This window comes from Bos taurus, chromosome 7, assembly GCF_002263795.3.
Source record: "Bos taurus isolate L1 Dominette 01449 registration number 42190680 breed Hereford chromosome 7, ARS-UCD2.0, whole genome shotgun sequence".
Lineage (NCBI taxonomy): Eukaryota > Metazoa > Chordata > Mammalia > Artiodactyla > Bovidae > Bos > Bos taurus.
In genome coordinates, this window is record NC_037334.1 from 53,370,526 (window position 1) to 53,383,357 (window position 12,832).

Below are 12,832 nucleotides of genomic sequence, written 5' to 3' on the forward strand. Positions count from 1 at the left end.
TGGAAACTGGGTCTTGTTCTGTTGGGCGGGGCTATGCACAGTAAATCTTTAACCAATTTTCTATTGATGGGTGGGGCTGTGTCGCTTCCCTATTTTTTGACCTGAGGCCAAACTATGGTGGAGCTGATGAAAATAATGGCAGCCTCCTTCCAAGGTCCCATGCCTGCACTGCTGGATTCAGTGCCCCCGACCCTGCAGCAGGCCTCGGCCGACCCATGCCTCCGCCATAGACTCCTGGACACTCACAGGCAAGTCTGGGTCAGTCTCTTGTGGGGTCACTGCTCCTTTCTCCTGGGTCCTGGTGCTCACAAGGTTTTGTTCGTGACCTCCAAGAGTCTGTTTCCTCAGTCCTGTGTAAGTTCTGACAGCTCTATAGTGGGGTTAATGGCGACCTTCTCCAAGAGTGCTTATGCCATACCCAGTTCTGCTGCATCCTGAGCCCCTACCTCTGTGGCAGGCTACAAATGACCTGTACCTCCACAGGAGACACTCAGACACTGAAAAGGCAGGTCTGGCTCAGTCTCTGTGGGGTCTCCTGGTGCTCACAAGGTTTTGTTTGAGCCCTCCATGCATCTCTGGCAGGTATAGTGTTTGACTCTAAACGTGATTACGCCCCTCCTGCTGTCTTTTCCTTGGAAGGAAAGTTATGACCAACCTAGACAACATATTAAAAAGCAGAGACATTACTTTGCCAACAAAAGTCTGTCTCGTCAAGGCTATGGTGTTTTCAGTAGTCATGTATGGATGTGAGAGCTGGACTATAAAGAAAGCTGAGTGCCATAGAATTGATGCTTTTGAACTGTGGTGTTGGAGAAGACTCTTGAGAGTCCCTTGGATGCAAGGAGATCCAACCAGTCCATCCTAAAAGAGCTCAATCGTGGGTATTCATTGGAAGGACTGATGTTGAAGCGAAACTCCAATACTTTGGACACCTGATGGGAAGAGCTGACTCATTTGAAAAGACCATGATGCTAGGAAAGATTGAGGGCAGGAGAAGAAGGGGACGACAGAGAATGAGATAGTTGGATGGGATCACCGACTCAATGGACATGAGTTTGAGTAAACTCTGGGAGTTGGTGATGGACAGGGAGGCCTGTTGTGCTGCAGTTTATGGAGTTGCAAAGAGTTGGACACGACTGAGCCAATTAACTGAACTGAACTGAACTGTCTTGCTGGGGCTTCTCCTTTGTCCTTGGACGTGAGGTATCTTTTTTGGTTGGATCCAACATTCTCCTGTTGACAATTGTTCAGCAGCAAGTTGTAATGTTGGAGTTCTCCCAGGAGAAGATGAGTTCACGTCCTTTTTACTCTGCCATCTTGTAGAACCCTATGTATGATGTAGGTCCCATTGTAATTCCCATTTTATAGGTCACAAGCCTGCCTAAGGCCATAGAATGAAACCAGGAACCAAAACTATGTGAAAAACTTAGAGCTTTTACCCTTTAACCTTTATAACAGAGCAGGCTACTGAGGCCTAAACATTCAATACTTATCTAAATATAAATGCACTGAAATATTTAATGTTAGGGGAAATCAGGATAAAACAAAACTTTGGACAAGAGGCACCATGATTTTGGAATCCACTTGATTGGCTATGGGATGAAAGAGAAGAAAAGATGACTTCACATTTTTGAGTGGTGACCACCAGAAGTATGGTGCTTTTAGGAACAGGGAAGTCAGGAAGAAAGCTATCTGTTTTTTATCTGTTTATTTTGTTTAGTGCCTCAGTTTCCTCATCTGTAAAGCAAGGAGATTTGGCTGACTTTAAGGCTTCTGTAGCTGTAAACCTCTTGAAGTTTTGTTGTTCATTAGCTCAGTCACATCCTACTCTTTGTGACCCCTAGCTCAGTCACATCCTACTCTTTGTGGCCCCATGGACTGCAGCACACCAGGCTTTCCTGTCCTTCACCATCTCCCAGAGTTTGCTCAAGCTCATGTCCTTTAAGTTGGTGATGCCATCCAATCATCACATCCTCTGTCGTTCACTTCTCCTGACGTCAGTCTTTCCCAGCATCAGGGTCTTTTCCAGTGAGTCAGCTCCTCACATCAGGTGACCAAAGTATTGGAGGTTCAGCTTCAGTATCAGTCCTTCCAATGAATATTCAGGGTTGATTTCCTTTAGGATTGATTGGTTGGATTTACTTGCAGTCCAAGGGCTTTTCAAGAATTTTGTCCAACACTACAGTTTGAAAGCATCAATTGAAGTTTAAACGATTGGCAAAAATAATTAATTAATTAAATCAGGAGGAATTATCTGGTAGGCAATTGGAATTCAGAGCTGGATGTGGATTAATAGAAGATGGTGTCTTTGTGGGTAATGGTTCGTTCAGTACAGGGAGTATATTAGTTTTCTAGGGCTAAAATGACAGAGGACCATAGACTGTGTCACTTAAACAACAGAAATTAATTTTCTCACTATTCTAGAGGCTAGACGTCTGAGATCAAAATGTGAACAGGGTTTGTTTCTTCTGCGGCCTCTCTCTCAGTTCAGTTCAGTTGCTCAGTTGTGTCTGACTCTGCGACCCCATGAATCGCAGCACTCCAGGCCTCCCTGTCCATCCCCAACTCCCAGAGTTCACTCAGAGTCATGTCCATCGAGTCAGTGATGCCATCCAGCCATCTCATCCTCTGTCGTCCCCTTCTCCTCCTGCCTCCAATCCCTCCCAGCATCAGAGTCTTTTCCAATGAGTCAACTCTTCGCATGAGGTGGCCAAAGTACTGGAGTTTCAGCTTTAGCATCATTCCCTCCAAAGAAATCCCAGGGCTGATCTCCTTCAGAATGGACTGGTTGGATCTCCTTGCAGTCCAAGGGACTCTGAAGAGTCTTCTCCAACACCACAGTTCAAAAGCATCAATCCTTCGGCACTCAGCTTTCTTCACAGTCCAACTCTCACATCCATACATGACCACAGGAAAAACCATAGCCTTGACTAGACGGACCTTTGTTTGGCCATTTACGAGTGACAAGCGGCCTCTCTCTTGTCACTCGTAAATGGCCATTCTCTCCCTGTTTCACAGGGTCTGCCCTCTACCTGTGTCCCAATATCCTCTTATAAGTATACCATTGGATTCAGGTCCTAATGACCTCGTTAATTACTTTTTAAAGATCCTTTGTCTAAATATCGCCACACTGTGAGGTACCTGGGGTTAGGACTTCAACGTATGGATTAGGGAGAGAGGGAGGGGACACAATTCAGCTCATGACAGAAATCAGGAATCAGGCATGAGATGAGAGACAGGTGGATAACTGAAGAATATAGTGTCCCAGAGTAACCCATGGAGGAGAAATGTGCTGAAAGAGAGGTGGTTGTTGTTCACTTACTAAGTCATGTCCAAATCTTTGTGACCCCATGGACTGCAGCATGCCAGGCTTCCCTGTCCTTCACTATCTCCCAGAGTTTGCTCAAATTCATGTCCATTGAGTCAATGATTCTGTCTAACTATCTCACCCTCGGCCATCCCCTTCTTTTGCCTTCAGTCTGTCCCAGCATCAGGGTCTTTTCCAGTGAGTCAGCTCTTCAGGTCATGTGGCAAAGTACTGAAGGTTCAGCATCAGTCCTTCTAATGAATATTCAAGGTTGATTTCCTTTAGGATTGGTTTGATCTCCTTGTAGTCCAAGGGACTCTCAAGAGTCTTCTCCAGCACCACAGTTCGAAAGCATCAATTATTTGGCGCTGAGTGAAAGGTAATGAGGAACAAGAGTGGAAGAAAGTGAATTAACGGTGGGGTCTCCAGAGGACTACTTGCAAGGAAGCCATTCAGTAGAGAGATGGGGACAGCTTTGAGGGGTTGATGGATGCTGGCATAGGAAGAGAGTAGAGGGGACAGGGCCAAGAAGTGCCCTTCTGGCTTCAATTTCAGGCACAATAGATGCTCCTTGTATGTATTTTTTTAAGTGGTTTTTTTTTTTTTTTTTTTAGCTGTTTCAGGTCTTAGTTGCTGGGCATTTGGGATCTTTCTTGTCATGTGGGATCTTTCCTTGTAGTGCATGGAGTCTAGCTGTGGCTTGTGGGGATGGGGTAGGGGTGGGGAGCTCTGTAGTTGTACCACGTGATCTTAGCTTCCCTGAGGCAAGTGGAATCTTAATTCCTTGACCAGGGATTGAACCCCTATCCCCTCCTTTGCAAGGCAGATTCTTAACCACTGGACTATCAGGAAAGTCCCAGATGTTCCTTCTATGTATTTATTGAATGAATAAGTAAATTTACTTTTCTCCTTTCTCTGATGCTCCATGGTCCTGGGAGGCAGCTTCTCTTTAGAAATTGAAATGAGGCTGCATTCCAGGACCTTGGCCTTCACCTCATTGTTCTTATTTGGCTAGGTCTTACCATCAAGCTATTGAAGAAGGAAATGGCAACCCACTCGAGTGTTCTTGCCTGGAGAGTCCCAGGGACGGGGAGCCTGGTGGGCTGCCGTCTATGGGGTCTCACAGAGTTGGACATGACTGAAGCGACTTAGCAGCAGCAGCAGCAGTACCATCAAGCTAGGGAGAAAAGGACATCTTTTTTCCTAGGAATAGAGAGAGGGAGAGGGAGAAGTGAGAATGGGGTGGTGTGAGGTTAGAGAGACCTTAGAAGTCATTTTGCAATTTTCTTATCTGCCCTCCAGAAATGAAGAGGTTATTCATTCATTCATTGAACAAAAAGTCTTCATTAATCACCTACTCTGGATTGTGCACTGTGTTAGGCAAGGGGGACATATATCAATGAAGCAAGTATCACAGATTGTTGACTGCTTGTGGAATGCCAGGCCTTATGTCAAAAGCTTGGTATACGTCCTCTCTCAAAGGCGGTATGTGACAGGGACTGTTGATGTTGCCTTTTTTTTTTCCATCGATAGGGAATTGACTCAACTGAAGCTTAGGATGGTTTGCTAACTCACTGTAAGTAACTTGAACTCAGCCCAAAGGCACTTTTTTCAGCCTTAGCTTCTGCTAGGCCCCTGGGTCTTCTCCCAGGGTACAGGAAGTGACTGGCTTAGGGTGTTCTGCCTGACTCAGGCCAAGCTAGGGATAAGCAGTCCCAGTTCCTGCCCTTGGCCTAAGAAAGGACGCTGTGTAAAGGGATGGATGTGGGTTAGGATAATAATGCCGAGTCACTGCCTATGAAAGCCCTGTATCTTCCCCTTGTCCCAGCCACCACCTATAGCCTGGCTCAGCCCCTGTCCTTGTTGTTACACTCACATCCCTCCCGGTCTCACTGACAGCAGCTGGCATTGTGTCTCATGAACCAAAAACATGTTTCCTTCCTTCTCTGGAACTTCCTCAGAGCTACCAGAGAACATGGCCAGATTCTGGAATCCTATCCCCCAATGCCAGGGATTCCCCTTGTGCTTCCAGAGAATGAGAGAAACGGGTGTTCTGTGACTTCTGTTGTGTGAGATCATGAGGAAAACAGTCCAGTTACCTGTTTCTTCTATTTTAAAGTGAGGAGGAAGGTGGTCCTGCAGCTGACCAGTGAGTCAGTGGGTCTAGGGACTGAATGCTAGGTGTGGGTGGAGAACTCAGGAGGTAGAACCAGAGTTGGAAGAATCACCTCTAGTCTGGTCTAATCTGGCAATCAGAGGCCTTAAAGACTTAAGGGGTCTACAGATTTTTATCTATATCTATCTGTTTCTATATATGTGTGTGTATATATATACACATATATAAGTATGCATATGTGTATAATTTTTATACTTATGTAAATATATATATATATTCATCACATTGTTTTAGTGATAGCAACCAACCTGCCCATCTGGAGGGGATTCATGAAATCAATAAAGGTTGTTCTCTACAAAAGAAATCTAAGTTGCCATTAATTACTGTGTGGTGGACCTATCAAGTGTGGGTAGATATGGAAGGGTGTTCAAGATGGTTATGTGAGTAAAGCAAGCCACAGATGGTGTATGTGTGTGTGTATGTTTCAATAGCCATGGGTGATTTCTAGAAATACTCTTGAGAAACTGCTAATTGGTTATTTCTGAAGAGCAGGAATGGACCTTTGGGTGGTGGCAAGACTTGCTCTTGTGCGAAGACTTTACACTCTTCTAGACTTTAAAAAGATTGTTTTTTTTTTTTTTTTTTTTATAATGAGTATGTATTGCTTTTATAATACAATGAGAACGAGAAAGGAAAGTAGAAGGAAAAAAGGCCTAAGAAGTTTCACAAGCCAAAGACACCAAAACAATTTCAGTGTTGAATTCAGGAGTGTTGAGGACAGGAGGAACAACACAGTGGGGCCTGAGATGACCTTGCATGATGGAACTTACCCCTAGCCACTGTTTGCAGAGATATGCTTTAACCACCCAGGGGTGGACACAGAGGTAGGAACTGGCAGGAAATCCTATTTGCCAGGCTGACTCATGACCGTAAGTCTAAAGTAAGATCCAGGCCAAAGTTCAACTTCACGGACAGGGACTGGAGCCTCTTATAACCCTGGCCAACGTATATTGAGTGTTTACCATGTTTCAAAGTAATGTACAAATTGCTTTACTTAGTGCTACATAATTTATCTTCACAACTCTGAGGTAGCACTCTTCTTATCCCAGTGTTACTGAGGTTGAGGGCTCTGAGGCTCAGAGGGTCCAAATCACACTCCCAAATACATACAGTTAATTGGTTAGGCTGGGGTTAACCTAGGTCTGTCTGTGGCAGAAGGCAACTCTCTTATTACTTCCTGAGTACTATTAAATGTTGAGCTCTTAGGGTCTTAAGAGCCCTCAGGTAGAAGAACAGGACATCCTTACTGTGCCATCAAGGAGCACCCAGGCTAGTTGGAGAAAACCACACCAACCTAGGTAGACTGTATAGTGACTTATATAAGGCAGTCATCTGGATTTAATTGGGCTGCGAAGTTGATAAGCTCTATTTGGATTTTCAATTTGGAGAGATCAACAAGGCCTGAAGTTGTCAATGAAGGCATCTTGGAGGAGGAAAGATGTAAACCAGGCCTGGAAGGATGGATGGAATCAAGAGAGGGGTGGGGAGGACATTCCAGAGAAGAGAATGTGCAAACTGTGCAGAAGTCTGCTCTGTTGTTTCTGAAACAGTAAAGCATCTTGCCTAATCAGCATGAAAGTTGTGTACGTGTGATAAGTGAGCTGATGTGTAGAGAGGGAAAAGAGAGCACTAGAAGTCATTCTGAAGGTTGAAACTGGAAGAAGAGTCGAAACTTAAATGTGGAAAGAAAGAAAGAGCCTCCAAAGGCGTTTTGAGCGGTGAGGAGACACTATGAAAAGTGATGATTCAGAGAGGTTAATCTGATAGAGCTGTCAAAGTGACAGTGAAAGAGAGAGCCATGTGAAAACCTAGGTGTGGGGTGATGGGGACCTTGAGGTGGGTACCAGCAAAAGGAGTGAAAAAGGAGGGCCAGTGTGAAAGCTGCTTATGAAGGAAGAGGAAGCTACAGGACTTGATGATTGAGAAGAAACAGACTATGAGGGAGCAGGTCTGAGCCAAATAATTCCAGGGCTTCAAATCAAGGTGTCCAAAGAAGGGAACACACATATCTGGAAAAAGGAATTGGGAAAGGGTTTTGGTTTGCTATGAAGTGGGAGAAGATGATGGGTTGTGTCTTCGTTCCAAACCTCTTTTTTTCCTCCCAAGTTTGTAAGACAGCTTAGGGACTTTTTCTCACTTAAGTTTTCTTAGTTGTATAATACATAGGACTTCCTTTGGACTGGTTCATTCAGTCAACAGCTGTTTATTAAGCTGTTTTATGGTCTGGTTGTTGGGAACACAGCAGTGAGCAGACGGACCTGGTGTCTGTCCTCATGGAAGACAGATATTGAATAACAACTCATAAGGGTTCTTTCTTTGCTCCTAATATCAAGATGGCATTTCTTCGCCAAGACCAATTCTGTTCTATACCTGACAAATGTGAAGCATTAAGGGCATTTGTCAAATACTTTATTATAGACTGTATCTTGTAATAAAAAGCACCACAACCATTCATTTATTCCTTTGCTCTACAAATATTTATTGAGTGGCACTGTGGCTCTGTATTTTTAGCCCTTACGTTCACAAACTAGGGGAGGACATAGACAAGTAAGTAGGTAATGATAATATGGTGTAATAAGTGTAGTAAGGGGTAAACAGCAGGTATTGTGGGAACAAGTAGGAGGTGTTCTGATCTTGGAGGGACAGGTAACTGGACAGGAAAATGTCCCTGATAAGACTAATGAGATGTTAGCTATACAGGGACAGGAGTGAGGGTGAGTGTATGTGTTCCATGCAAAGGGGAAAGCTAATTCAAAGATCTGGACACTAGAGACGCCTAGACTTGTTGGGGAATGATTTGTAACCTAGAATTTTATACCTAGCACAACTACATATCAAAATGTGAAGAAAGAATAAAAGAAAAGGCATGTTTGGATATACAAGGTGGCAAAAAATTATCTCCCATGTGTCTCTTCCCAGGAAGCTAGTGGAGGACCTGCAACGACAAAACCAAAGAATAAAGCAAGAGGATAGACATCATGGAAATAACTACATGGACCTCAGGTAGGAAGGGCTGAATCAAAAAGGAGACATAGTGAGCAGTTGGGACTTCATTATAATGACAAAATTACTTAAAGTAGTAATAGAATCGTATTCTAAACTAGTGCTCCCCTCCCACTTTGAATTCTAGGGACATCTTTGAGCAACATTGTGATTGGATTCAACCAGGAACAACAGTTTTAAGGTATTTAATATTTTGCATTCCTTTGAATAGGATGCTGCTGAGTTTTAAAGAATTTGGAAGTCATTGTACTAGGGAAACCTAAAAATGTGTGTAACTACTTCTTCAGTAGCCTTGTGCAATTTGGCAGTGTCCCCAGAAATTCCCAGCGTCAAGAGGTTGTAGAAATGTGAAGGCCTATACAGGCAGCCACAGGGCTATGAAAGTTCCTGGAGCAGTGCATGGTGGGAGAGGGATTGGTATAGGGAGGTAAGGGCCAGCTTCCAAATCGCAACCAAACTCTTTGATGGTCATTCTTTCTTCCCTAGAAAAGGAGACCCCTAGGAGAACATTTCTGCTAGAAAAGATCTGCTTACCAATTAAGTGCTGAAGCTGCTCTCTCCAGTGAGTTTCAGACTGCCCAGAAATAAAATTTTAAGATGCCACCACCAGGTGACCAGAGATCCTTTCCTGTTGAACTTTTCTGTAGCTGGAATAAGGCAGTGTATGTTTGAGAGAGAGAGAGAGAGACAGAAAGGGAAGAGAGGAGGGAGGAGAGAGAGAATACATGTGTGTCTGTTCAGTGGGCTCAGAAGAAATTTATGGCTATGTTATGTTTTAGCAAATCATGGTCAAAGCCAGAGCAGGAATCCAGGTGTTCCCTAAATCTGAAGCTAAGCAGAACATTTTATTTATGGATTCAGCAGACAGACGTTTGTTTTCTTTGTTATATCTGCATTTCAAGTTCGGATGATAAAAGATCAGCCCAGAAACCAAGCAGCATATTATGGTGTTTACTGGTTTTACTGGCCATAAAAAAGGGCGTTACTCAGTTCCCCATCAGCTGAGAGAAATCCTTCCCCACCCACTCCTGGCCAACCTCTTTCCCTCCCCCTAAGCAAGTGAATTTTAAACACCACTCTAAAGTTGTTGGCTGGTGACCTGGAAAATTCCTTTTGCTTTGTTCCGCTGTTAATGGCCCATCAGTTTAAACCTCCTACCCCCAGAAACTTTCTTTCTCATAACTAGACAGAGGAAGGAGGAAGTAGACGTTAAAAAGAAAGAAAGAAAGAAAAGATTCCTATTCTAAGGGCTTTGAGAAGATTCAAAGATGGCCCAGCCCGGATGAATGGAAGGAAGGAATTTCATTTGTCTTGACCTGTCTGTACAGAAGCCAGCACAAGGGCATATGTAAATAGGGCCTTATTGAATACTTTTGATGAAGTGATAATTTTTGAATGCAGCCGTGGCTCAGCCATGTGGGATTTTAGTGGACACAGGTCTGGAAGTCTTCTAATTCTGGAGGCCAAGATTTGGATTTATGTTTGAGCTGTGTAAGCTAGTAAATGTGTGAACCTCATCGAGCCACTAAGCTCAGTAACCTTCCTTATTCTTATCCTATCATATTTAATGATAGTTAGTAAGTGTTTTCGATCTGTTATTAGTTATTAGTAACAATAAACTGTATTTAAAGATACAGTTAGTAACTGTTTTGGATCTTATTGTTATTAGTCCGACTCTTTGTGACCCCACGGACTGTAGCCTGACAGGCTTCTCTGTCCACTGGGATTCTTGAAGCAAGAATACTGGAGTGGGTAGCCAGTTCCCTTCTCCAGGGGATTTTCCCAACCCAAGGATCAAACCCAGGTCTCCTGCAATGCAGGTGGATTCTTTACTCTCTGAGCCACCAGGGAAGCCCTGTTCTTATTGTATCATAAAGATACAGTTAGTAACTGTTTTGGATTTTATTGTTATTAGTTGTAAAAATCAGTAATTATCATTGACTGTGTGTGCCAGGTATAGGTCTCAGGACACTTCCTGTATTATCTCATTTAATCCTCACTGAACAACTCTATGAGGTAAGTACTATTATTATTTCCATTTTAAAGAAGAGGAAACTGAGGCTTAGTGAGGGTGGTAGAGCTGAGATTCCCACCTAGGTTCTCTTTCTATTAATAGCTGATGCTCTTAACCTCAACATTATTCTGTTTACAAACTACAAAGATCTGCTGCTGCTACTGCTAAGTCGCTTCAGTCGTGTCCGACTCTGTGCGACTCCAGAGACGGCAGCCCACCAGGCTCCCCCGTCCCTGGGATTCTCCAGGCAAGAACACTGGAGTGGGTTGCCATTGCCTTCTCCAATGCATGAAAGTGAAAAGTAAAAGTGAAGTCGCTCGGTTGTGTCCGACTACAAGAGACCCCATGGACCGCAGCCCACCAGGCTCCTCCGTCCATGGGATTTGCCAGGCAAGAGCACTGGAGTGGGTTGCCATTGCCTTCTCCAACAAAGATCTGAGAAAACACAGTTAAGAGGAAGCACAGAGTGGCCATGCAGTTCTCCCTAGAGCATGACAGTTGGTCACCTTAAATTTGCTGAGCTATCACTGGAGGGGACAGTTCTGCATATAATGTTGAAAGCAGGTCACTGCCTCTGGCCACGCAGATTTCTGGAATAAAGTTCTGTCCACAAATCTCTCTTAAGGTTTTGGTCTGTCAGATTCCGTTTCTCAGCTGCCAAAACAACAACCTAGATGCACAGAGAAATCAGAGCCTTTGAACACTAGTGCCGCGCCCTTTACCCATCCCCACCACCAAGTAGCACCTATGGCCTTTCAAATGCACTTGGTCATCTCTTACATCATTTGGAGCTGGCAGATCTCAAACCCATCTTCTGTAACCCAGAAATGCCGAGGAACCCTCCCTAGCTGGACGGGAGGCAGCTGACCAGGTGAGACTGCCACTGACCTAACACACTGAGGACAAAGCAACTGTGGAAGAGCAATGGGACCATTAACACCAGCTAGCAAGCTCTGAAAACATGGCATTAGTACAGGTTTACTGAGCCCTCGCTCTAGACCCCAGGAGTCGCAACTACTGAAGTCTACATAGCTCAGTTGGTAAGGAATCTGCCTGCAATGCAGGAGACCTAGGTTCAATTCCTGGGTTGGGAAGATCCCCTGGAGAAGGAAATGGCAATCCACGCCAGTATTCTTGCCTGGGAAATCCCATGGACAGAGGAGCCTGGCTGGCTACAGTCCATGGGGTCGCAAGAGTTGGACACGACTTTGAGACTAAACCACCACCACCACTTGCCTTAGTGCCCGTGCTTCACAACAAGAGAAGCCATCACAATGAGAAGCCTGTGCAGAGTAATGAAGACCCAGTGCTGCAAATAAATAAATAAAAGAAAAAACAAAGTAACAATCTACCTCCAAAAGAAATTACCAAAAATGAAAAATGGCGTTGCTGTGGGTGTACCCTGGGTGGAATTCCCAAGCCCCAGGGTAGGCTTTTATGTTCTCTCTTTCGTGAAAGTGTGTCCAACGTGAAAGTTGTGTCTGACTCTTTGTGACCCCATGAACTGTAGCCCACGAGGCTCCTCTTTCCATGGGATTCTCCAGGCAAGAATACTGGAGTGGGTAGATGGCATTCCCTTCTCCAGGGGATCTTCCTGACCCAGGGATGGAATCCAGGTTTCTTGCATTGCAGGAAAATTCTTTACCATCTGAGCCACCAGGGAAGTCCCTTATTAGAAGTATCTTTATCTTAAAAAATTAATACATGATTGTTGTCAACAATTTAAATAATATGGATATTAATACAGAGAAATTAAAAATATATCATTAACAGAACACACTCCCTGACTCCCCTCCCCTGATCCCTGCCCCCTGCCCCCATGCACCAGTCCTGGCATTACTAGTAACAGTTTGATGTCTCTCCTTCCAGATGGTTCTGGTGATTTCCTATGTGTGTGGAATTTCCATAAACATCAGTGAGAAGATCCTATTCTGTAACTTGTATATCACAAATACATTTCTAGTCTAACCATACAACTCTCTTCTCCTTTTTGATGGCAGCACAGTATTCTACCATAAGAACGGATCAACTTCCTTTTTCTCCTTTTTATTTTATTTTTATTTATTTAATTTTGGCTCTGCCATGTGGCATGTGGCATCTTAGTTCCCTTACCAGGAATTGGACCCATGCCTCCTGCAGTGGAAGTGTGGAGTCTTCACCACTGGACCAGCAGGAAAGTCCCCAGCTTCCTTTTTTTCTAATCTCTGCTTTGACAGATCTTTTACTCTCCTGAGAACCTGTCTCGCTCCCACTTAGCAAGCCCTTGTCTGGGTCCTGCCTCAGGAAACTGCACAGATGGGAAGGTGGTCAAGAGGTGAAAAGGACAGGGGTG

General features: G+C 44.2%; 1 protein-coding gene across 2 annotated transcripts in view; it reads left to right on the forward strand.

Moving 5' to 3' along the window:
* Positions 1-12,832, forward strand: part of LOC100847454 (uncharacterized) — a 341,605-nt gene that overhangs the window by 19,274 nt on the left and 309,499 nt on the right. For both annotated transcript variants that reach the window (XR_807886.4, XM_010807410.4), the window contains exons 2-3: positions 8,403-8,486; positions 8,614-8,667. Coding sequence is in view for 1 of the 2 variants with exons in the window: in XM_010807410.4 (XP_010805712.1) it covers positions 8,403-8,486; positions 8,614-8,667 (138 nt within the window). In the remaining variant the exon portion in view is untranslated. The remainder of the gene's footprint in view (positions 1-8,402; positions 8,487-8,613; positions 8,668-12,832) is intronic.